This window comes from Eretmochelys imbricata, chromosome 3 (assembly GCF_965152235.1).
Source record: "Eretmochelys imbricata isolate rEreImb1 chromosome 3, rEreImb1.hap1, whole genome shotgun sequence".
Lineage (NCBI taxonomy): Eukaryota > Metazoa > Chordata > Testudines > Cheloniidae > Eretmochelys > Eretmochelys imbricata.
Genome location: NC_135574.1, coordinates 48,161,508 through 48,187,406, shown reverse-complemented (window position 1 = coordinate 48,187,406; position 25,899 = coordinate 48,161,508). Strand labels below are relative to the sequence as shown.

The 25,899-nt window shown below is 40.1% G+C and overlaps 1 protein-coding gene across 5 annotated transcripts in view; it reads left to right on the top strand.

The window, feature by feature from the left end:
• Positions 1-25,899, top strand: part of DST (dystonin) — a 468,940-nt gene that overhangs the window by 72,710 nt on the left and 370,331 nt on the right. For 3 of the 5 annotated variants that reach the window (XM_077811599.1, XM_077811597.1, XM_077811596.1), the window contains exon 1: positions 2,083-2,173. The exons of the other annotated variants lie outside the window; for them this stretch is intronic. In XM_077811599.1, coding sequence (XP_077667725.1) covers positions 2,083-2,173 — 91 coding nt within the window. Of the gene's footprint in view, positions 1-2,082; positions 2,174-25,899 lie in introns of those variants that run through there. 5 annotated transcript variants of the gene reach the window in all.

Below are 25,899 nucleotides of genomic sequence, written 5' to 3'. Positions count from 1 at the left end.
TGGAAACAGTGTCTGTGTAGAACAGCTCTTTGTCCATGTAGGCACATTGGGGGCCGTGCCGCTTAGGAGCCCCTCGATTGAATAATGTAGGAGAGGCACTAATGTGTTCTGATATGTAGATGGTCACTTACAGTGGCAACAAATGGTATTGAAACAGGGCAGATGCCTTGTTCTCCCCAGCTGAAAATTGACAACACCGTGTAAATTAATTCTGGGGAAAGGCAGTGGCCATCTGTGTTATCCACAGAGGTTGTTTTTTTGTCTGTCATCCCTTCCCTCTTCGGGGTTTATTTCAAAGATGTTTTCACCTAATGGGGCGATTGTGAGGATGCAGGGTCTCGGACCCTGTGTGGGGATGGTTGGTATAGCAGCCAAAGGTCTTTCCTCCCCATCCCGCTGGGTAATCGCTGCCCTTAGCCGGTGTAGTGTGAAAAACTGCTCTGTCTTCATTTGCACCGGCACAGTGCAGAGCCAAGGTTTCTCCAGACCTTGTGTCTGGCGGAGAGGTCTCGTAGGATCCCTGCTGCTGGTACCCGGAGATGGGAGAGGCAGGCAGCAGGGAGCTGGGAATCGTGCAGACAGACAGGCATCCGCGTGGGTCTCATAGGAGTCCTCGGAAATTCAACCGACTACGCCCTACCACGCGGCTGTCCCCCCCCCCCCCCCGGCCATGGGGGCAGAGCACCCAGGGGCTTGCGCTCGGCCTGGGTGAGGGAGGCAGCAGGGGGTAGGGCCGGACTACGGGCTCTGAGTTGATGGCGAGGGGGGATGGTTTAGACACCAGCTGCCGAGCCCGGCTGTACATTTCTGCGAGGCAGGGGGCGGTCTGGAGCCTGGGTCTTGCGCCGCTCACTAGGGGCCGGGAAAGCCGCGTGCGTGTCGGGGGTGTTGCACGGCGGGGTCAGGGAGCCCGGGATGCGGCGCGGCGCCGACGCCCCCGTGAGGCTTTGCAATGGGCAGGGCAGAAGGGCCCAGCCCGCGCGGACAGGCGCGAGGATCCGGGGCTTGGGGAGAGGGAGGCCGGCCGGAGGCGCAGGCGCAGTTGGCGCTCCCTGACACGGCGGCGCGTGTGAGCGGCGGGGACACCTGCTGCAGCAGCAGCGAGCCCCTGGCCCCGCAGTCCCCCGGGCCGTAGGGGGAAATGGGCGCTGCTGCTGAGCATCCCTAACCCGGGGGGTCCCGGCCCGCGGGATTCCCCCTCCCCCGGCGCTGCGGCGGGGGAGGCATCGCGGGCTGTGCCAGCCTCTCTAGTCCTGCGCAGCCCACGGTGGTTCAAAATAGAAACCCCCCCCACCCCGGCGTGGCACGTCTCGGGGGACGGGGCCCTCTGGCAGAGCAGAGGTGCGGGCGGAGGTGGCAGCTTGCTGCTGTCCGGGCTGGGGCGGAGGGGGAAAGCGGCTTCCCGGGGGTTTGTACGGAAACCGAGACAAGGGAAAGGTCCTGGCCCGAGAAGGGTGCGCGGAGGGAGGGACCCCGGGCAGCTGGCGGGTTCTTAGCGGCACCCTACTGAGCTTTGGAGAGAAAAGCCGGGCCAGGGCCGCCGAGCCAAGCACAACACGACAGCTAAACCAGAGCCAGACAGGGAGCCAGACGCCCGGGGAAGGGAGGGCACACGGAGCAATCTCCGGGAAGGGCTCCTGCTGCAGTTCTCATTCCGGCAAAACCCTCAGTGCACTTGCACAAACGGGGCCAGCAGCAGAATCGGGCCCTGCGTGATCACCCAGGAGCGATTTAACTATCAAGAGGGGTAGAAATGTCTTCGTGAAGAAGGATCCGGAGGTCACCTCCGTGGCCGGGCTGTGGCGCCCATGGTGTCCTGGAGCTGCTGCAGCTCTGGCTGCCTTCCTGCTCTCAGGCCGTTAGCCGAGCGCAGGGATTTGCTGCTAATGAAATCCGAGAGGAAGCCCTTGCTATTGGAGCCACACACATGCTCACACACCGCTCGGGAGGGGGCATGGGCGTTTCCTCGGCCAGCTTGCACAGCACCCCTCCTTCCTCCCCCTAGCCTTTTTTTTTTGCAGTTCCCAAGGCTTCGTGCTGTCTGCAGCCTTGGAGTGAACTGGTCAGTGTTACCCTCTAGCCATGGCTGGTTACCTCTCGCCTGGTGCTTACCACTATACCGAAGAACAGGAGTACCTACAGGCTTACGAAGATGTCCTGGAGAGATACAAAGGTACAGTAGATTAGCGCTGCAGCATGGGCCATGGGTTTATTGGGTATATGCTAATAGTGTAGGGCTTACTTTAAATAGCACTGGTGGTTGCAAGTAAACAAGGGTCAGAATCAGATCCTCTGTATATGTGCTATTCCAGTCCCCTACCAACAAGAGTTTGAAGTTGAAGGTACTGAAACGTCCTTAGACAAGATCCATTGCCTCCTGGAGCGGGTCATTTCTTATGGAGCAGTCTGTTGATTTCTTTCACTAAAGCTCTTAAGTGAAACCTGTCCTTTTCTTGCTGAGTGTGAGGACACCACTGACATTTCAATGAGATTATTCTAAGACTCTACTGACTGATGCTTGTCTGGGGTGAGAACTAGTAAATAAAACTGTATCCTATGGTCCTAATAAATCCAGTAAAACGCACCACACCGTTTTTTGAAAGATCCTTTTGTGCTTAAAGCTCTAATATATGTTGTTCTTTTCTATAATTATGTAAGAACGACTGCTTCGTGCAACATTATGAAGCTTTTTCATTTAGTACAGGAAGAAAGATCTTTCTAATGTACATAAGATATAGACAATTCATTTTATTCTATTAGAAATGTTGCTTGTATTATTTTCTTATCCTTGATGGTATGGAAGAGGTACATAGGACACAATTCATTATTTTATATTTTAGTGCATTGTTAATATTAAACCTTAATTAAGATCAGATCTTAAACATTACTTTGATCTAGTTTTTAACAAGAGATGGAATTAAACATACTGAATCTTCATCCTGAAAATAGTCCCTGTGTGTACATTGCAACATATTTGGTATTTGCTGTTTGGAATGCTTTTGCAATACCTCGGGCCCTGATGGGCTAGGTGGTTTCAGTTTTATATCAGAAAGTCTTGACTTTGTGATTTTAAGATATCCAACAATAAATTTCCAAAAAGTTGTACGGGTGTTAGCTACTGAATTCCCACTTAGTTTAATGGGAGTAAAAAGAAAAGGAGTACTTGTGGCACCTTAGAGACTAACCAATTTATTTGAGCATGAGCTTTCGTGAGCTACAGCCACGAAAGCTCATGCTCAAATAAATTGGTTAGTCTCTAAGGTGCCACAAGTACTCCTTTTCTTTTTGCGAATACAGACTAACTCGGCTGTTACTCTGAAACCTGTCTTTAATGGGAGTGGCATAGTTAAAGCAGTTTTATTTGAAGATGTGTTAATTTTATTCTATCCTGATTGTTAATGGCAAAATTAAAAACAAAAATTAATTATCTTCAAATGAGATTTATCAGGTCTGAGAGTGCCTGATTCAGTTGTAGATCATGTATCATTAACACTATTGACAAATGACTCCTTTGTGTCTATTGTGTCAATGTATCTAGGGAGCATGTACGCTATTTCTGTAATAAAATTCATTAGAACATTTTAAATGAGAAATTATGTTTTTTAGATCCTTTAAAAAAGGAAATGTTGGTTCCACTCTATTTTTTCATCATCAAAAGTGATTTATACACATTTCTGACTAATTTTTTTTCCAAATGTTGATTTTTAAAGCAGGCAGGCTGTGTTCAGATTATCAGATCAAAAGTGTTGAAAACCTTCAAGTGTATTTATTTTTTGCTGCTGTGATTTAAAATTTAGCTGAACAGATTTAAATTAATTTTAAAAAACAACAACAGCAAAAAAACCCCACCAAATTTGCTTCCAGAGACAGATCTGTAGGTTTCAGTCTAGTTTATATAGTCACTTGATAAACCCAGGACAATTCATAATGGATATATTATTTTAGGGCTTGATCCTACCGACCTAAGTCCCCTGATTTCAATGGTAGTTTTGCCTGACAAAGAGCTACAAGGTGGGGCTACCTATTTATTTTTTTAGTGTATTCTGTAATTGTTGAAGTTTGCTACCTTATCTGTGGGGAGGGGGATTGGGCACATTCACATTGTATTTTAAAATATGGAAAACTCCTTAAAATGTTTTAGTAAGCATCCAGTTTCTTTTGCTTTCATTTTTTGGTGGTGTACTTAGCTCATCAATATACTGTACTTGGCAGCTTGTTACATTCAATCACTAGGAAAAACGGTAAAGATTTTAGCTTGTTTTAATGATGAAACATTGAAAAACTGGAAAATACATTATTTTCCAATGTGTTTTCAAGCCGGTTATGATTTCCCATCAGAGTCCCAGTAGTATGACTTCACTACAGTGATTGTTATCCTGATGACTTGCTATGGGAGCTGATCTAATCAGAAAAGAATGGCTGCAATATATGCTTTAAACAGGGAGTGCCATTTCACAAAACTTTGAAAGAAACTGCATTTGTTGATTTTTTTAAAAAAACCTAACAGAGAAGGTAATAACTTCCATTTTTGCTTTTTCAAGGTGAAGAGTTTTAATCACTTTAATTCAAACATTCTTTTTTTGCTTACAGAATATGCTTGTGTTCATTTGGGACGTTATCAGGGTGCCAAATTATCTATGCCCCAGCTGTTGAATACTGTAACTAGCAGAGTCAGCTGTAGAAAATTCATTGCCTCTCTTGGAAGGCATGGAATCATATGATGCCGTATCATTAAGAAATTCTGGCTATTTGATTTAGAAAAAAGAGGAATCGAAAAATAAGTCCTGTTAAAGTGTAACTGCAAAGTTTTGATCTTCACCTTTTTATATAGCCAGGATAGACCACAGTTGTGGAAGACCTTACATAAACAAGAACTTGATCGCTTTAACAGTTGAAACCAAGGTATCTTGTGTGCCTTGCAAATGCTGCTGTTGACCATGTCTTTAGCTGCGACAGTAAATAATTGGGCAACTGTTCACTAAATCCGAGGTAGCACAGAAGAGCTGTTTGGGTGTTGTGTCCTGATTCTTGGTCAGTTCAGTCTCTGAGTAGTCAGTTGTCTCTGACCATCCTTTTTTCCCCATTGATCCTTTTAAAGCTGACTCACAGCAGAATTTCTAAAGCCTTCTGATGAAAAGTAAAAAATCACGTTACCTCAGCTGATACAGAAATCATATTGAATAAAGCCACTTATTCACGGGAAACATTGCTTCTTTGTTCGTAGTTCCTCTAGAAATGGTCAAAGGCAATGCCTTTGTTGTGATGGTGGATATAAAATATCCAGTACATTTTATATGGAAACATACAACAGATTTGTCTTGTTTGTGATTTAGCATGGAAGATGCAAAATGATACAGTATACGTACTGATTAGCATAATTACTAATAGCTATGGGCTTTGTCCTTCAATCCACCACTGACGTTAGTGGGTGTTCCGTGTGCAGAGAAGTGCAAAAGTGGTCTGTTTTTACCCTTTAAATTATCTTATCAACATGTCTGAAAATGAAGACTGATCAAATTAATCATCTAGTACATCAGTCCTAACCATATATAGTTAATTTGCCATGGTGGTGATTAACCTGTTTTTCCATTATCATTTTGTTTTTAATGAGAATCATTTCAATCTATACCAGTGGTTCTCAAACTTCTTTTTTCGCAGACCACTTGAAAATTGCTGAGGGTCTCGGCGGACCACTTAATGATCTTTCCAGATGTTGTTTGTACCATTAGCTAACTATTGTAAAGTGCTTTGGATAAAAGTGCTATTTAAAAAAAACGCTTAATAATTTATTTTTTTTGTTCTACAAATAAAAGCACACAACTCATATTTTAATATCAATATTCTTACCTTTCTAATGCAATGGATGTTTCCTCTCTCCCCCGCCTCAGAAGTCCCATAGCTAGGGCCGGGAAGGAGGGGGGTCTCTCCCCCGCCTCAGCAGCCAGAGCTGCTGAGGCTGGGAAGGAGGGTAGTCTCTCCCTGGCAGCTGCAGCCCTGGGGCTGGTGAAAGTCACCTCTTTCTCTAGCCGCCGCAGACCTTCATGTCCCAAATTCCCTGACCCCCTCTTCTTACCCCACTGCCCCCTCCCACCTGGCTCCTATTTCCCCCAAGGCCACCACCTCACCTTACATGTGCATCTTCTCCAGGGTCCAGGCACCTATTTGGGTGGGTGGCCCTTCATTCTCTCATGTGCGGCTGCCCAGGTGTGCACCTTAGAGGGAACTATTCGCGGACCACAGTTTGAGAACCTCTAATCTGTACATCCTATGTATATCATTTTAATTTACCAGACACTATCACTGTGAATTACTGGGATGGATTGTTCCATCTAACAAAAGTAGTTTAAAATGGGGTCTCTGTCTTTAAATGCATAGCTTTTGAGAAGAGTTACTTTGGTGTAAAACTGGAGTAATGCAACAGGGAATCAGGCCCTACATTTGTAATCCATCATATTTTATTATCTTTTCTTCTCCCTCTTTTTTCTGGTATGTTAATTATAAATAATTGTTTCATAAAAATGAATTTAGTTTAGTTTTTACAACTATGTAGGAAAGTTTCCTCCCTTATATCACTGTTGAGGTTGTGTCATCTAACAGCTAGCGTGTGTGTCTATTCTGAAACAAAGAGAAAATTCTTAAAATGTTTATAAATACATCGTAATTATAAAGGAACATTCTCAAAAAGATATGTTTTTTAAATAAATGTACACAGCTTCCTGGGCCATGCAGACTCCAGAATGCCATGGATCTTGGCTGGAAAGGAAGCTGCTCTATGTGACAGAAAATTCAGCTTGACAAGGCCATCCATAGAAAAACAGTCCTGCTGCTCTGGGTCTGGAATTTGCTATGGTGATGGTGGTGTCATGTAAATAAGTTCTCAAAACCTTCAGCATTTGATTACTGCTTCCTTTAAAGTCCATATGAATGGCTGTGGAGCAAATAGATTTTTCCCATTTTAAACTGCAGTGTCTGTTCAGGGAGGGAAGATCATGGATGGGGAGAGGATGGCAGAATTTAGTACACCATCCTACACCGTCAAAGACATCTAGCATCTAATCAACTGCTTTTCTAGATCTAGATTTGGACTCTATCAGCCTCAAGAAAACTGAAGTGTTTTACTGGCCTGCTCCAGGAAAAATGTTTTTTGCCCCCTAAATTGCAATTGATGATACATTGCTAAATGTGATAAGAAAAATTTTGCTATCTTGACAGCACTTTCGTAATGCCATGATCGATGAAGAAATCACTCAGTGCATTTCTAAAACCAGTTCTGCCTGTGGTCGATTTTGTCACTGCCTGTAGTGTGTGAGAAGCATTCAACTTCACACCAAGATTAATGCACGCCTACCATGCAATCCTGTTAAGCACTCTTCTCTATGGCTGTAAAAATGGCACTTGAAGCAACTAGAAGATTTTCACATGCATTGTCTGTGTCTCATCTGTAACATCAAGTGGTTGGATAGGATACCAAACACTGGAGTCCTGGACCAGTGCTGTATGACGAGAGTTAAATCCCTAATCATACAGGCTCAACTTCGTTGGTCTGGTCACCTTGTATGTATGGATGATACGCAACTTCCCAATTAAAAATGGAAGCACATACGGTGGAAGGCCAATGAAAATGATACAAGGACACTCTCAAAGCTCACCTAAAAGCTGGGCGCTTCGACCCAAGCACATGGGAAGCTGCTGCTGCTGACAGGTCAGGTTGGCCGCAGACCTGTTGGTCTGTGGCTAAACCTATGTAGAATAGCAGAACAGAAAAAGCTAAAGAGAAATGTGAGCAAAGAAAGCAGGCTCTGGCATGAACATGTGGCCATGTCTGCCTGACGTGCGGGACGCATCTGCGGATTCCTCACTGGTTTACATTCATACAAGAAGATGTGCTGAAACAAACTGACTCTCGTATGTCGACTATGTCGGAAGGCGCCAATACTTCTGTGGGTCTCCATGTATGAGAAAAGTAATCAGAGTTTGGCTCTTTATTTGGAAAAATAATAAAAGTCTCTCATAGATTTTCTGGTACTTCCCAATTCCAACTGGCTCAAAAATACTAAAAGTATTTCATCCTGTCGTGTGCTTATGGTCAGAAAGAGGAGATGGAATGGCATATGAAAAATTATAATTATAATTTCTCTTAAAAGGCTTGGTTTGGGCTCAGTGCACATTTTGGGTGACGATTTTGGCTGGTTCCTATATAGCTAATTCACTGGTCCCTAATGATAACATTTATTTCTTTTTCATACAGACTTTGATTAGGATTATTTTTTTTCCATTTCCATTAGTTAAAGTACACACTTAAATTTAAGCTTATGAGCTTAAGTTCCATTGATTTTTATCGTGCTTAAAGTTATGCACATGCTTAAGTACTTCGCTGAATAAGAACGCTTAAAGTTAAGTTTAACTACTTTGTTGAATTGAGGCCTTAAAGAATAATTTTTTTGTAAATGTCAGACATAAATGCAGCCTTATTGCTGCATGCCTGAAATGTTTCTTGAAAAGAATCATTAGAGGCTTGTAATTTAACAAAGCCTTGATTTTTCTGTAGTGGGTGAAAATATTCATCTACTGAATGCTTGTAGTCAACCAAGCTTTCAGACAGGTGAAATAATGCTTACAAAAACATTACAGTTCTCAAGTAAAATCTTGAAGTCCGTATGAAGAGCCAGATCCTGCAAGTAGATGGGTGTAGGCGGACTCTTGTATCTGTGTGGTGACCCAGGGACTTCAGAAGTCCATCTGTGCAGATCAGTTTGTAGGATTGGGGTCTAAGTTATTACTCAAGTCCTTATTCATGAAAACTCACTTTGAAATTACTTGTCTTCAGGACATTGGAATATGACCCTAACTGAACTGAAAATGTATTAAAATAGCTCTACATTTCTTATAATATTATTAAATAATAATAATAATAGCATTTGTGCACAAGTCATTTTATCAGTTGATAAGTAATGTCGCAATTTTTAAAATCCTTGCATGTTAAGTACAAATATAGTTTTACTGATAATAATTAGAAATAATTTATTGAAAGGAAAAACGTGTTAAGGATTATATTCTGCTCACTGCAGTCACACAAGTAGTTCCATCAATGATATTGAAACTGTGGGAATAAGATGAGCAGGTGTAGGCTTCTGATGGGTCATATCTGTATCTATATATTCTGTCAAATACGGCATTTCAAAAGAGTGGGCCAAAATCTGCTGTTAGTTGTTGAACTTGAAATGTCAGTATATTATAAGTGTAATTTCATAATTTATACGCAAAAGTAACTATTTTTCACTCATGTAATGTACCATATACATTGAAATAGGACAGCAATCATCTATCCTTCGGGTTTAGTACTCTAATTGTGTCAGAAAACTTCATTGCTCTAGACTCAGATTCAGGTAGCCAGTAATCTGCCAGCTGACACTTTATACCACTTCGGTCTAAAATTAGTAGATGTCCTCTGTATTAGCATTAGCAGAAGAGTATATGTTATGGTTCACAAAATGGGTAAAAGCCAGATTCCTTTGTACATGTGTTTGAATTGCCTCTCCAAACAAATGCCATTTGAACATTTAGTGGGATAGAAAAGGGCATAAAAGCCGTGGAAGTGAAATGGGTATTCTTTCATCCCATTTGTGATCTTTTGCTCCAGCTGATCTGGTTACAGTCTAAATGTTCCTCATGTGATCAGATCTCTTCAGCAGAGTAGAAGCAGCTAAACATTGACAAGTGTCTGTGATATTTTGGGCAGACATTTTGAAATAATAATACAACCCACAAAGTGCTACTAAAACAACTTTGGTGAAGCAAATGACAGTCCTGATCCTGCAGTCTGTAATCAGGCAAAACTCCCATTGACTTCAGTGGGAGTCAGGATTGCAGGACTGGACCCCTGATGTTTTTTAATCTAGAGATTGGCAATTCACATATATACTGAAAATTAGGTGTGCCTAAAGCATTCATTTTAGAAGCCACTGCAGTAGAGTCACCCATTACTTATGGGGGTAGAGTATTTTTATCAAGATAGCTCTTGTAACAGAGGTGGATATTTTCAAATGCACAAATAGCAGTTAAGGGCCTAGCTTTCATTTACTTTCAGTAGGAGTCAGGCTCTTAACTGCCATTTGTGCCTTGGAAAATCTCCAGAGAGTATAGTTCAGATTAGAGCTTGATTCCTGAAAACATATTATATTCTGCTTTGCTGATTAATTGTGCAGTTAAGGCTAAGTTTGTTGGAGGGTTTTTAATCTTAAATTCCTCCTTTGGAGGAACATTCAAGATCATCTCCAGAAGGATGGTAGGTTTCATAAGGAAAAAGGGTATCAGAGTTCTCTTTGGTGTTTTAGAGCAAACATTTTTCTCATTACATGGCTTTATGAATTCTACCCGCTTGCTGAAATTTTCAACAAAATAATTAACTGTGGAGAAACATATTTTTGTTTAGATGTAGTTTCACTGACATAGTTATGCTAGGGTGAGGATAGGATTTGGCTGTGTGTAGGAGGGAAGGAGGAATGGGCAAAGCTAATTTTATTGGAAGACGGTCAAAATGGATTAGGTTCCTTGATAAAATTATCTGATCATAAAATAATTGTTGTCATCATAATGACATTTTGGCACAGTGTTCTCTAGTTCCATTTTTTAATAGTTAACCTTTAATATACAAAAATTCATGCTTGAGATTTTCAAATCTGACTCTCTACACAACTGTAATTAATTTCAGCACGTGGCCAAATCACCTAGCCATCTTTGAAAATCTCAACCCATATGCGTCTTCAATACGGTTTTTTGTTAAGAATTCCATTACTGAGAAACAGTTCACTTTTTCTACATATCCGGTTTCTTCATGTAATCCTTATATATTTATATTTAAATTGTATTGTATTTTTTGCTTCTAGAGCAATAGGCATGGCTGTGCTTCAAGGCTTATATTAAATTGAAAGATATAAACTATTGTAGTTGTAAAGAAAGCCAGAGGTCTGATGTGTTGATTCAGAGTGGGTTTAGAATCATGTGTTGAACGATTGATTCTTGCTGCACATATCATGAGTTCTTTTCATTTGTAAAGATTACATTAGCGTGCCTAAAACAATGCATTGTTTATATGTCCTGACATTTACAGTGTCAAATTGAAACATTTGTTAGACTTTGGTAACCAAGTAGTACCCAAGGGAGCTTAAGGAATGCAGTATTTTTACTGAGGAGTAAATTTGTGTCCACATTGACTTGGAATCTGATATCAAATGTATGGATTAAATTAAATAGCATGAGAAAATGAGAGATTCCTTATATTAACCATGAAAGCTTTCTGAATTTGGGGGATTGCATGTTAGAAATGTACTGCTGAGGCTCCCCTGGCTTTAGGCAATAACTTCAGTGTACAATATTATAAAGAGCCTTTTGAAGATTTAGGCATCTAACTTTAAAATGTCAATGGATCTTTTCATATTTTAAGGACAGTGACGTTTTTGCTTATATCTCCACCAAACAAAGTATGCTTCTCCCTGACTGACTCTGACATGTCTCCATCCTCTTGTCATTCACTTCCCTCCTCAAAACTTATTCATGAAGGTTTCAAACTGTAGTCTTCTCTTCTTAGAAATCATATAAATGAAATGTGGAAGAACAACAACAACAACATAATAAAAAAACCCAAACAGAAAAAACCCTGAAAAGCAAGACTCTGAACCTTGATAATGTGTATTTAAGATACAGTGTGACAACTTATTACTGTTACCCTTGTCCTCCACTCCCCCTTCCACCCAGGTTTGAGATCATTACTTTCAAGTTATATTTGGGGGAGATTTTGCACTGACTTTCTCAGGTGCTTCAAAAGAGGCAAACTCAGCCAGGATTCCTCTTGGGAGCTTTCAGTTAGTGCACACTCACTAAGCCACTGTTGGGAACTGGTATCACAAATAAGGATCTGGGAATAAAGAACCAACCTCCCATCTGTTGGAGAGGGAGTAGCATATTTTCCCTCTGCACTGGTGGTTGGTAGGGAAAGGGGTAGACCCATATTCCTACCCTCACCCTGCCTTTTCCTGCCCCTCATAAAACACAGAGTGCGGGTGGAAGGAGGGAGCAGAAACCACAGATCTTTTGGCATTCTGGACAGTGAATCAAGCAGCTTGAGAAGCTTTTAACCTCTTCCCTGTGCCTTGTGCCTCTGCAGAAGGGCTGGCCACAATCCAGTAAACTCAGCAGTTCAAGTTCCTTAGATCAGATTCTGATCTCCGTTACGTGGGTGTAAAGCTGGAGTAACTCCACAGACTTAAGTGAAATTGTGCCACCTCCACTCTTATCTACTTGGATCAAAATCTGGTTTGTCTATTAAATAAAAATTTCTGGAACTATATAAAGAATTACATTAAAAACACACAAAAAAAACTGTTAGAAGAATGTTAAGGTAGTAAAGTCAAGCACTCAAAAGTTAGAAAATGCCAGATTTAAGGATGCCTGTGCAACTTTAATTTGGACCTCTTGTGTGTTTGGATTATGATACAGTTTTTAATACTTGAACACATGCTGTTTTGTTCTACAGAGCCCCTGCCTCTCTCAGTGAATGAGTAATTATTAAATATTACTTTTCATCCTCATTCAGTGTGTGGCCACATGCCTTATTTACTGCACACCATACAAACTGTACACTGAATACAAAATTATTAACCTCCTGGGGTATTTATGGTGGTTTTCAGCATAGTATATGGGAATACAGACACGGAGAAATTAAGGCCAGAATCATCAAAAAGCATCCACTAATTTTGGGTGCCCAACTTGAGACAGCTAGGGCCTGATTTTCTAGATTACTTGCATATTTATAGAACATTATATGTTCAAATCACAGCTCTAGATGTCTTCAGTTGTGAGTGCTCAGCGCTTCTGCAAAACTGTCTCTTGACCCCAGTGGACACCCAGAAAATGAGGAACTCACAACTAGTGATTAACTGAACACTTTCAGTGAGTTGCCAGTTATCACACAGAAGCAGAGATAGAATTCAGTTCTCCAGTATGGCACTCAACTGCCTTAACCCTGGTTAATGAGGTAGGAGATTGCAGTAAGAAAAAGTTGTTATTGTTATTTTGCTCTTAAAGACATTGTCATCAGTCACTCCTCACATACCAGATGATTACTTGTAAATACATTCCATTACAACCGTTAAAACTATCTTCCTGTAAGTATTCCCTGCTTCATTCACTACACATCTTCCAATTTCTGTAGCTCAGTGGTTCTTAAACTTTTGTACTAGTGATGCCTTTCACATAGCAAGCCGCTGAGTACAACACCCCTTATAAATTAAAAAAACACTTCTAAATATATTTAACACCATTATAAATGCTGGAGGCAAAGCTGGGTTTGGGGTGGAGGCTGACAGCTCATGACCCCTGTCAAGATTCCTCCCCTACTCTGAACTCTAGGGTACAGATGTGGGGACCTGCATGAAAAACCTCCTAAGCTTATCTTTACCAGCTTAGGTCAAAACTTCCCCAAGGTACAAAATATTCCACCCGTTGTCCTTGGACTGGCCGCTACCACCACCAAACTAATACTGGTTACTGGGGAAGAGCTGTTTGGACGCGTCTTTCCCCCCAAAATACTTCCCAAAGCCCTGCACCCCACTTCCTGGACAAGGTTTGGTAAAAAGCCTCACCAATTTGCCTAGGTGACTACAGACCCAGACCCTTGGATCTTAAGAACAATGAACAATCCTCCCAACACTTGCACCCCCCCCTTTCCTGGGAAATGTTGGATAAAAAGTCTCACCAATTTGCATAGGTGACCACAGACCCAAACCCTTGGATCTGAGAACAATGAAAAAGCATTCAGTTTTTTAAAAGAAGACTTTTAATAAAAAATAGAAGTAAATAGAAATGAAGAAATCCCCCCTGTAAAATCAGGATGGTAGATATCTTACAGGGTAATTAGATTCAAAAACTTAGAGAACCCCTCTAGGCAAAACCTTAAGTTACAAAAAAGATACACAGACAGAAATAGTTATTCTATTCAGCACAATTCTTTTCTCAGCCATTTAAAGAAATCATAATCTAACACATACCTAGCTAGATTACTTACTAAAAGTTCTAAGACTCCATTCCTGGTCTATCCCCAACAGAAACCAGCATATAGACAGACACACAGACCCTTTGTTTCTCTCCCTCCTCCCAGCTTTTGAAAGTATCTTGTCTCCTCATTGGTCATTTTGGTCAGGTGCCAGCGAGGTTACCTTTAGCTTCTTAACCCTTTACAGGTGAGAGGAGCTTTCCCCTGGCCAGGAGGGATTTCAAAGGGGTTTACCCTTCCCTTTATATTTATGACAACCCCCCATGTAATAACCTCACAACCCCCTGAGGAGTGTCGACCTGCAGTTTGAGAACCCCTGCTCTAGCTAATGAGATAGGGGTCTTACAGACAACAGCCTTATTCAGAGCACAGCCTGGATTCATTCCCAGAGCACTGTCCATATGTACATTGAATGAGGCAGGGGTCCTGTAGAAAAAATAGTATGGGACCATGTAATGAAACAGTCATAATGTGCAAATTCAAGGTGTCCAAATCAAGGTTGCAAGGGCTAATTATCACAGCTGTTGTGCTCCTATCTGGATAATATAATGAAGGATAGCAGAGGGTCCTCATTGTTTGAGCCATATATTGGCCTGCATGTGATCTGATTTATAAAAGACATTTTCTAGTAGCAAACTCAACAATCAGTTTCCACTCTTCAAAAAATACAGAATGAGTAAAATCTAATATAGTGACTTTTTTTTATGTGTATGCATGTGGAAATTTGACCTGGCCTTGAGGCTCCAATCAAGTTGCTCATGTGTTTCTGCAATAATGAATAAAGTCACATTCTGAAGAGTCAATCCCTGCAGAGTTTAATTCAGTTCAATGAAAGCTGCAACAGAGCAAAGTGTTAACGATGCAGAAACTTAAGACAGGGAACTTGTTGTTCTTGCTCTCCCTTCTGTTTTAAAAGATCACAGTTCTCCCAGTCAGAGCTTTAGTACTGTAACTCATATATAGGAACATAGGGATTGCCATAAAGAATCAGACAGTTGGTCTGTATTGTCTGATATCTTGAATTGCTTGTACCTGACACAGCAGATGACAGAAAACATCCCCACTGAACTTGGCCAAGTGTACAATGCTCTGTAGAAATATATTCTGCTGAGGTATAGAAGGCATCAGCATAAGCCTCAAAGACGTGATTTTCTGTGTATTATCTTAGTAACTGAACATGTTAATACTGGTAAAATTACTTATTCATTAAAAAAATCCTGTTACAATATTTATCTCAATGATCTCCCCATCCTGGCAATAAGTAACACAGGTTGATTACATGCTGTGTTAAGAAGTATATTTTGTTTGCAGTTTACTGTTTTATTATGGCACAAAGTAAGAAAAATAGTCTGATTTATCTTTTCTACAGCTTCATTATTTTGTGTATTTGACTGAGGAGCCCTTTGGTTCTTCTCCACTAAAGGTTTAATAATCCCAGCTTTTGTAGTCTCTTCGCATATGTAAATCCCCTTGCACCATGAAGCTGATAATCATTTTACTTACACTTCTGTGCACCTTTTAATCTCAGTGATATCTATTGCTTGAGGTGAGGCAACCAAATTGAACACAATACTCCAGGAATTATTATTATTTTATAATGTAATACAACAATATTGTCTTTAGTATTTTTAAATCCTTTTGAAATATAGTCAAGCATTTTATTTGCTTTTTGCATCTTTGCAATGAATTAGGTAATCAGCTTTACTGATCTACATGCAATGACTAGACACTGTTCCTATCAGGACACTATTAGTTCAGACTATCAGTTTGCCTGAGTCACAAATTGAATGAGGTAATATCTTTTATTGGATCAGCTTCTGTTTTTGAGCTTAGATTCTGCAAAAGGTACTGAGAGTGTTACTGCTAAATACAAGGTGAAACAGATCATTAAGCATAAGAAGTTAACATATGTTGCATGAGACCATTCAAGGTGAAGTAGGCAGTTAACATCTCTGCAGTCCTAGGACAAAGGAGAGTTAGTGGATTACAGATTGTTGTAAAGAGCCATAAATCCAGTGTCTTTACTGAGCCTGTGATTTTTAGTGTCTAGCAAAGTTATGAATTTTAGCTCCCAAGCTCAGCTTTTGAAGGTGTTTTCTTTCAGGGTGAAGACTGAGAAGTCAGTTATGGAGTGATCGTTTTGTGAAAAGTATTTGCCCATGGTTGATATGGTATTTTTATCTTCTCCGTTTTTCTTGGTGAGCTCATTCAGGAGATTGTCTGGTTTCACCCACATAGTAGTTATTGGGGCATTTAGTGCACTGGATGAGGTATACCACATGTTGTGATAGGCTTGTGTAGGACTCATAGATCTTAAAAGGTGTGTTGTGCAGGATATTGATCATTGTAGCAGTGAGATAATGTCTGCAGGTTTTACATCTGTTGTTCTGGCAGGGTCTGGTGCCGTTTTGAGTTGGTGTGTTGGGAGTTTGCTTCTGATGAGCTTGGCGAGGTTGCAAAAGAGGGGGTTGGGAAACATGTCTTTCAGGATGTGGTTCCCACTGAGTCTGGGTTGTAAATTGTTTGATGATATCCTTTATGGGTATGTGTTCATATGAGTAATTTAGATTTTTTATTTCCAAGACTTGTTAATTTACATTTAAATTAAATTTCATCTGCTGCCTTGCTGCCCTATCCTCCAGTGTGAGCGGGTCCTTTTCAAAGTTTTACCGGTTCTTCGCAAATTTTCCCAATATGAATTGTTTTTTGTCACGAGCAAATTTTACCACTTCATTGTTTACTTCCTTCACATCATTAATATAGATAGTAGCTCTGGTGTCAGTGCTGCTGTCTGGGATACCTCAGCTTTCTTTCCATACTCAGAAACAGCCATGGTTTTGCTTTCTGTCCTGTGAATTAGTTTTCAGTCCATAACAGGCTTTCACCCTACCCTTTTGTTACTTATTTTTATTGATAGCGTTTTGTGAAGAACCTTGTCAAAGCTCTTAGAAATCCAAGTAAATTATATATAGTGAAAACAACGAGGAGTCCTTGTGGCACCTTAGAGATGAACAAATTTATTTGGGCATAAGCTTTTGTGGGCTAGAACCCACTTCATCAGATGTGTGGAGTTGAAAATACAGGAGTAGGTATAAATACATGAAAAGATGTGAGTTGCGTTACCAAGTGTGAAGTCAGTATATATAGTGAGTTTTCCCTTCAGCCATTATTTTTAACTCTTTCAAAAAAGTCTAAATGGTTAGAGAAGCTTGATTTACCTTCATAGAAACTGTGAGGATTTGATTTTATAATAATATTTGTCCAAATGTTTTATTGTTCTGTCATTAACTACACTTTCAAAATAAAACAGAGTGCCTATTTCTTATAAAACATAGTTTCCCTTGTTACCCAGATTGACTTCATTCCAAATTTTCCATATAATGTACAAATAAGATATATATGGGAGCACAGTTGTTTTATTTTTAGTTTCTATTGCTTATTTTGTGAGCAATGCACTTCATTTATACTATATTTTATGCTGTTGTACTTGAGTGTATCTATTTTGGCTTAGTTTTAAAATAAGCAATTTATAGACAAAAAAGCTTGTCCTTTTGAAATTGAGCACCATTCTTTTCTCTTTGGTAGCTAGTTCCGTTAAGGTTTTCAACTAAATTGCCCTGTGGTCATTGGTGCCCAGTGGCTATCTCTCACACAGCCTCCTGAACCAATTTTTAGATTCCGTCCAAGATGAAGACAAGAACACCCTTTTTACTGTGCTCCAAAATGAGCTAATCCAAAATCAGTCATTTTAGATACGAACTATAAAAAATGGCTTGGTTAAAGTAAATCATTATTGTTTTGGTAAGTTTTGCTACATTAATAATCTTTGTGGGACACATCTTGAAGTAGTTTGACTCTGTAAAGTCTGAATAACAACTGAGTAAGGATCTCAAGATTTGGCCCATTAAGATTAGTAACATTATTTATTACTCTTCTGATTTGGAAGCCTATAGGGTAGTGTAACACACTATTTGCATTTTTATTGCATGCAATGACTATATATGCTGATTCTCCTTCACAGTTCCCCATGCTGAATAGCATACTTCATTAAAAATGACATTCTCTCATGTCCTAACCTGTACACCAGGAATTTCTGTATCCCATTAATTGTTGTTACATGAAGTCTTGAAAATAATGACAGTATTTGATTTCTTATGCACAAACCAAGTTTTCTACCTCACCAATTTGGGTATTTAAGCTTGTGACATTAGTGTAAAGACATCTGAACATTTTATTCCAATTGGTATTGCTGTTCTGTGGCTATTAGGTTCATTTAGTGTGGTCCCAATTTGGCTTCATCTAGTTCCGGAATGTCTTCTTTAAATTACCCTTCAGCTACTAATTATTTCCTTTTTTTAGGCCTCTCATTTCATGCATAGTAGCCTTTAGCATTAGAGTACATTTCAGCACCTGCTGGCTTTCTGCCAACTCCTAGTTTGAAGGCATACCTTCCTCTAGCACCAGTTGTCCCTGATCAGCTCCTGTTTAAAGTCAGCCATCTGATGAAACTATTCTTTTCTTCTGTTGAAAGACTGTTTTCTGCAAACACAGTATCCATTTTGGATCATGTGAGAAGAATATATCGTTTGAGGCAGTTTCTGTAAATATGAAATGCAGTGAATTTTGAGATATCTTGATTGAAATTTTCTTATAAACAACTGGATAGTATCTTCTGGATTAGATTATGGAAAGCTTTCAATTTGGGGGAAAAATTAGACCTTTTTCCTTCTCTGGCCTTTTAATTTCAGGAAGCAGTATTAGAGATCTTAGTCATTGGACTGGACAGATTATATTCATAGATAATATACTTAAGGACATTTTTCTTGTTAGTTCCTGGAGAAAATGTATGAACAAATAACTTTTTCATCATTTGACCAGCTTTGTAGATCAGATAATATTAATCAGATAAACTAATCACAATGTTTTTGTTTGTCAAATAAATTTATGCGTATGCTTTTGCATTGCTTAGCCATCTCTAGTTAGTATGCTTATTTACATACGACCTCACAAAGGCTGGATACAATAAAAATTTGGCGTGTTAAACAAACTGATTTTTCTTCTAAAAGCATACTGGACAGCTGTTCCCCTTTTCTTGTCTGGTGGGGAGCGCAGTTGCATAAAACCGCTCTTGTGTTTTTTTTTAATTTTTAGGTCTTATGGGCACAGTTATGCAGTTGATGAAGAGTTTCCTGAATGCTAAACCTGATGAGCTAAACTACCTCGATTTTTGTGTATATATTGTACAGAGTGAAAAAACACAACAACAACATTAATGAAGTGTTTCATTCAGGAAGCTTAGATTTGTGGAGAGGTACTAAGAATATGTGTAAGGCAATCAAAGTCTAGGAGGAAATGTCAAAAACTTGAGATAAAGTACTGCCTGAAGGACATAAAAAACCTGTGTGTGGGAGCTTAACAGAAAGATCAAGTGAAGATATAGTTGAAAGTAATGGATATTGTTGTTAGTGGAGATTAATTGCTTCAGACTAAGACAGTTACAGAGATGCAGCAGCTATAAATTTGAACAAGTCCATTCTATCTTGTGTCGTAAGACTAATTTTAACGGAAAGGTGTGTAAAACTCAAGGAGCTAGACACCTCTCTCTCATACATATTCATTAGCAATTGGCAAAACAATTAGTTAATGTTTAGAGAACACTGAGACCCTTGGGAAAAAGGCAAAATATAAGTCCAGTGTTTTATTATGCTAATTTCAAGCCCAATACTCACAGGCCATCCCAGGCATGGGCAATTCCTTCCTTGAATGGAGAGCTCTGAGGGTTGGTATGCCTCACAGAACTGTTGAGGCTCCTCTTCCGGGACATTATTCATCGTGCTGTGGCACCAGGCTTCAAAACCAGAGCTGAGACCTGACACTTCTGCATTGCCATTCAAGGAACAATACTCCTCATCACAATCACCAGAGTAAGCCTTCTCCACAGTGTTGAGCAGGGATACTTCCCCACTACTATCTGAGAGTGACCTTAGATCCCGTACCAGAGCTACATTTGAATGTCCTGGAGCTCAGGGCTCTCAGATTGGCCTGTGTGGCATTCCTACCAGTCCTTCAAAATTAAGTTCCAAGACAACACAACATCTGTGCATTATATAAACAAACAAGGGGGCACCTGCCTCTCGCTCCTCACTCTCATGTCGGGAGGCCATTATGTTTTGGGCTTGGTACCATCAGAATAGGGGTGATTCTGATAGGCCTTCACATCCTGGGAGACAGCAACAATCCAGCAGACTTCCTGAGCAGACAATCTGTGACCAACCATGAATGGTCTCTGCACATATCTGTTGTGCAGATAATATTCAGTCATTGGGGTTTCCGCTTGATAGACTTGTTTGCCACCAAGGACAAAGCCAAATGTCAGAACATTTGCTCCAGATGTGAACTGAGCTCAGGATCATTACCAGATGCCTTCCTCCTTGAGTGGAATAGAAGCCTTCCCACCTATTCTCCTGGTTCCATGGTCATCACCCAGATCAGGAGAAACAAGGCCGTAGTCATTGCCCCATATTGGCAGAGACAGTTTTAGCTGATAGATCTCTTACAAATATTAATTCAGCTTGTGACCTAGCTCCCAAACTGTCTGGACCTGATCTCACACAGCTTCATGACCAGATACATCAGATCCATGTCAGAGTAGCTGTCCCTGACAGCATGGTGGTTTGCTAGTTAAGTACCACTGCTAGCAACTGCTCCCCATTGTCCAGGAAATTCTAGTTCAGAGAATGAAAATATCTACCAGATGGATGTATTCATCTAAATGGAAGAGGTTCTTGATATAATTACTAGCATGGTCTGGCCTCAGCTCAGGCCTTGATAGAGAAGATCCTTCAATGTCTTTTACTCTTGAAGCAGGCTGGACTTAAGTTCAGCTCTACTGAAGTCCACCTTGTGGTGATTTCAGCTTGCACCCACTTGTACAGTCCATCTTTTCTCACCCCACAGTTTTGAAATTTCTCAGGGGACTCTTAGATGCCTACCTACCAGTCAGAGGACCTGCTCCTGCCTAAGACTTCAATTTAGTCCTCCTGAGAATCATAGAACTGAAGAGGAAGAACTGAGCCATACGGAACTTCCATTTGAGCCTTTCAGAATGTTCCCTTCCCCTTCTCACTCTGCACTCTGTCTTCCTGATGGCTGTCACTTCAGCCAGGAGAATGAATGAACTTCACGTGCGTATGGCTGAACCCCCCTACATGATATTTCATAGGGACAAGGTAATGCTGAGACCTCCCCTGAAGTTCATTCCCAAGATGGTCTCAGACTTCCCGCTTACACAGTCAATATAGCTTGTCTTCTTCCCAAAATCAGACTTGGCTTTGGGAGAAAAGAAATGACACACACTCAGTGTTTCCAAGGTTTTGGTTTGTTATTGATAGTACCAAAACATTCAGACTGTCATCCTATCTCTTTCTAGTCATACCTGGACATTCTAAAAGCCAAGCCAGCTCCTCACAAAGAATATAAAAAGGGATAACAATGTCTTTTTCTGTGTTACCAGCTGGCATATATACCTCTGCCACTGAATCCAAGGCTCACTGGATCAGAGAGCAAGCAACATCCTTTTCTTGTTTCAGGAATGTGCCAGTATCAGAAATCTGTAAAGTAGCAACGTGGAGTAATCCATTAACTTTTTTTAAGCACTATGGCGTAGACTTACCTGCCAGATGAGATGCCACATTCAGGAGAGCAGTTCTACAATCACGGTTCAACTGATGCAGCTGGACCTTCTCATTCCCACCTGAGAGGATACTGCTTGCCATTCACCTACAGTGGGATCCACACTAACATGTACTTGAAGGAGAATGAACAGTTACTTATCTTACACTACCTATAGTACTTTGAGACAGGCAGTGTAGATCCTGCAATCTGCCCTCTGTCTCCACTTTTCAGAATCCTCAGCTGCCATGGGCTTCGAATTGTGAGGGAACCGAGGGAGGGTCGCAGCTACTCTGCACTTCATGCCCTTGTACAGGAGTATGAGGAGGCACAGGGTGCATTTGTGTGTGGCCCCAGTTGCTAATGCTACTCAGAATATGCTCTTGTTCTCCTGAGGTGCATGCGTGCCTATGTTGGGATCCACATTGACTATATCATCTCAAAGAACCACTGAAGGGTAAGGAATAGTTTTTTACTGTTTCAGAAAATATTAGACATATTTGAAACTGGCAAGGGGTAGAATCATGGAGTATGTGAAAGTCTTCACTGTGTTTTGAAAGCTGAATTACAAGGCATGGAACAGAAGCTGGTCATGTATAGCTTTTTCTTACAAGGAAAATACCACTATTAGGATATCATAGGGATTAGAGTTGGACATTTAGTTTTTATTCTGATTAAGTAATCAGTTTAAATGTTAATATTGAAACTGAGAGTTCCTGATTTCTAGACTGGGGAAAAGTATATTGTCAGATACAAAAAGATCTAAAAGTTTCTATTTTGGAAACTAAGTTTTGAAAAAATATTTCCAAGTCAATAAAATGCTTTTTATTTGTTGTGTATAACTCAAAAAACACCCCATTCTTCTCACTTCTGAGGCACAGGAGATCTCTGTATAAGTTGGTTTTCATACCTTTGACTTTGGCCTCGCTATAGATATGGTCTTATACCTGGGGATATTTTAATGCAAGGCTGTAGCAAACTCAGTACAAAATGAGATGATAGGAAGTATTGCAGTAAGAACATGATATAAATAATGGGTGTCATGCCATTACTAAGTACTCTAAGTAATACATAAATAATAAAGAAATCAATATGTAATCATTTGGAAGAAAACAGCTTGATGAATAAGAATTAGCCTGGGATCATAAAGCATATTGTCAAACTCATGTCAAACAAAGGTGATGACTTTCTTTGATGAAGTTTCAGGTTTAATGGGCAACGGAGATGCATCAGACATAGTTATATAGATTTTAATAAGACTTTTCTATTGTCAGTAATATGAAATCTACAGGGAATTCGAAATAATGATGGCTATATGTGGTACAAAATTGGTTAGCAAGCCAAAAGTAGAGAGAAATAATTAATGATCTAGCTGAGTTCCCACAGAGATCAGTACTAAGAGCAATACCATTTAGTAGCAATTTGGGAGAAAACACAAAATGGTTATCAGTCAGATATACATGTACCACTAAGGTCTATATCCTTTCGTGACTTTCACAGGGTCAATGCTAATGAAGCAACAGATAAGTTTACTTATGTTGATTGTGATGCAGAAATGTAACTTCTTCACATGCTGACAATAAGAGGATTTTGCAGTCCGCAGAACACACGTGCCATGGCCCAAGCTGATCTCCAAATAGGGCAATGGTGTTGGAAGTAAGAGAAGATTTTAATCCACTGCCTAATTGATACAGATCCTGCTTTTCAAAAATTGGTGAGAATGGCATGTTAATCCTATACCATTAAAGCAGAGTAACTGCTGATCACAGAGGCAGAGAAACTAGGCACTTGATCACATGGCTACATACCCAGTCACCCTCCCACCCATAGATGTGCCATATTAAAGTCAGTAAGTAAACATTGTCATCTTCAAACCTAATTAATTTAACAAAGTGCAAAAAGTAATCTCAGGTACTTGCCTTTAACCCTCCTTTTCGCTTCTGCAAAATGTTTTTCTCTCTCTGGTTGCTGTGTGGAGGGGAAACTTTGTATCTAATTGACTGTACAGGGAAGTAGTGAAAATGACTATGCTCAAAGTGCTGTCAAATGCATAATGTAAATACATATATTCTATATGTTATACATAAATCTTCCAGGTATAGTATCTTAGAAGTTACTTGCAACAGTAGAAGGTTAAACAAATCAGACGGAAGTGTGATTTTTAAATTTGATAGTGACCCATGAACAGTGAAGAATATTAAATTGATTGTGGACACTCCCTGTTTTCCAATAGCTTTCCCCTCTTCCTTCCTTTCCCTTCCTCCCCAAAATCATTTTGGTTGTCTGAGAAAATACAATTCCAGTTCTCATTTATCTCATGCTAACCTGCTGTAAAATACACTTGTGTCTCTGTCACTGGCACTCAGAAATACCCAGTTATTTACCTCTCAGCTTGCAGAGATGCAGAACAGTAGATGAAAATGACTGTGCATCATGAGTGAAATATTCACACCCTCGTGAGGAGCCAAATAGGGACAGTCGCCTGTAACTATTTTCATCCACTGCGTCTGAGGGAACCCCATGTTATCACAAATATTATCGGTAATATGAGAGTTTCTGGGGGGAATGTGCCATGCATGCCAGTGAGCACAAAAAAAAAATGTGGCTTTCCTTGCACTGTAAACTGTTACCTTCACCAAGTCACATTCAACTCACGGAATGTAAAATCTTTGTCAGCATATTGCAAACTGAAATCACACATTTCCAGTCAGTGATATGCCACATAATGCATATTACTATTCTTAGAGGAAGACACATAGATTGTTTTATAAACTACAATAAGTTTGTGTTTGGAAGCATTGTAACCATCTGAAAGTATCAAATGTTCAGCGAGGAAATATCCTGAGACATATTTAAAGAGAACATATTTAAAGTATCTTCTAAAGCAGTGAGAATGACTGTGTCATTTTAAAGAGATGTACAGGGATATTGTTTTCAGCTATGGGCTGAAAAATATCTGGTGAGAGTTTTGGATAGACTCTGAATTCCAGAAGAATTTCAAGTAGCTCTAACAAACTGCAGAAATGGCGTGACTCACACTTTGTTGTATGTGTAACAATTGATATCTTTAAGGAACATGTTTACTGCCAAATTAATATTTCTTTAAGTTAATGAAGTAGCACTATGTGGAGCATGTGTGTTTGCATGTGTGTGAGGACCCATACATAATTGAAGAATGAATTAGAAGAGGCCATTTTCTTTGGCACAGAGCCTTGCTGATATGTGTTGGGGCAAAGGTTTGCTTCCTGTTATGGTGGGTATTAGTTCATATGATCAGTGTTACTTAGTTTATGAGATGCACAATATGTTTGATCTTATTGCTGAAATTTACTCTTTTTGTTTTAATTATGCACAATAATTAGTGTGTGCAAGGTTTTCAGCGACTGGATCTAAATATTTAATGCCAGTGACTGTACCTGATATACAGTACTGTATATTTGTATCATATTTGCCTAATCTGGGATAAAAGATGTGTAGATCTTCTTTATAATGACATCACACTATTTATATCTAACTGTACTTGCGGACTCTTTTATTTAACCACAGGTAACTTGTGCTAGGTGTATGCAGGCTATGTCTTCACTGTGGCATTAACTTATCTATACTCAAGTTAACTCCTGTTGAGTTAACCTAGTTCAAATGAAAGTGGCCACTTCACTTGAGTGACACAGAATTCACGGTCATTGTGTTAGCAGCTGAGGAATTGTGCTAACTCCTGAAGCCATACCTCCTTAACAGACCAATCAACTCGAGTTAAACGTACCCATCACATTTGAGTACCACCACGTTTGTGAGTTTGGATGGGACTAGAGTTAGGGGCAACACTTGAGTTAGAACTCAAGTTAACCCTGCAGTGAAGAGAAGCCATTCGTTGAGAGTGGGGGAGTGGTAACTAAAGAGTACATAATATATATGTGTGTCAACCAAAATACAGTACCTTATCAGAAACATATGTTAAAGATGATTTCCAGATTGTAGGCTAAGTGTGGTTTGAATTCTGATCACCAGGCAGGCCAGGAAAGACATGGATTCACTTCCGCAGCCCTGCTGCTACACAGTTATTTCACTAACTTTCGGAAGATTTGTAGGCTTTTCTTCCTCAGAGGAGGCTATAGCCCAGGGGTGGGCAAACTTTTTGGCCCGAGGGCTACATCGGGGTTCTGAAACTGGATGGAGTG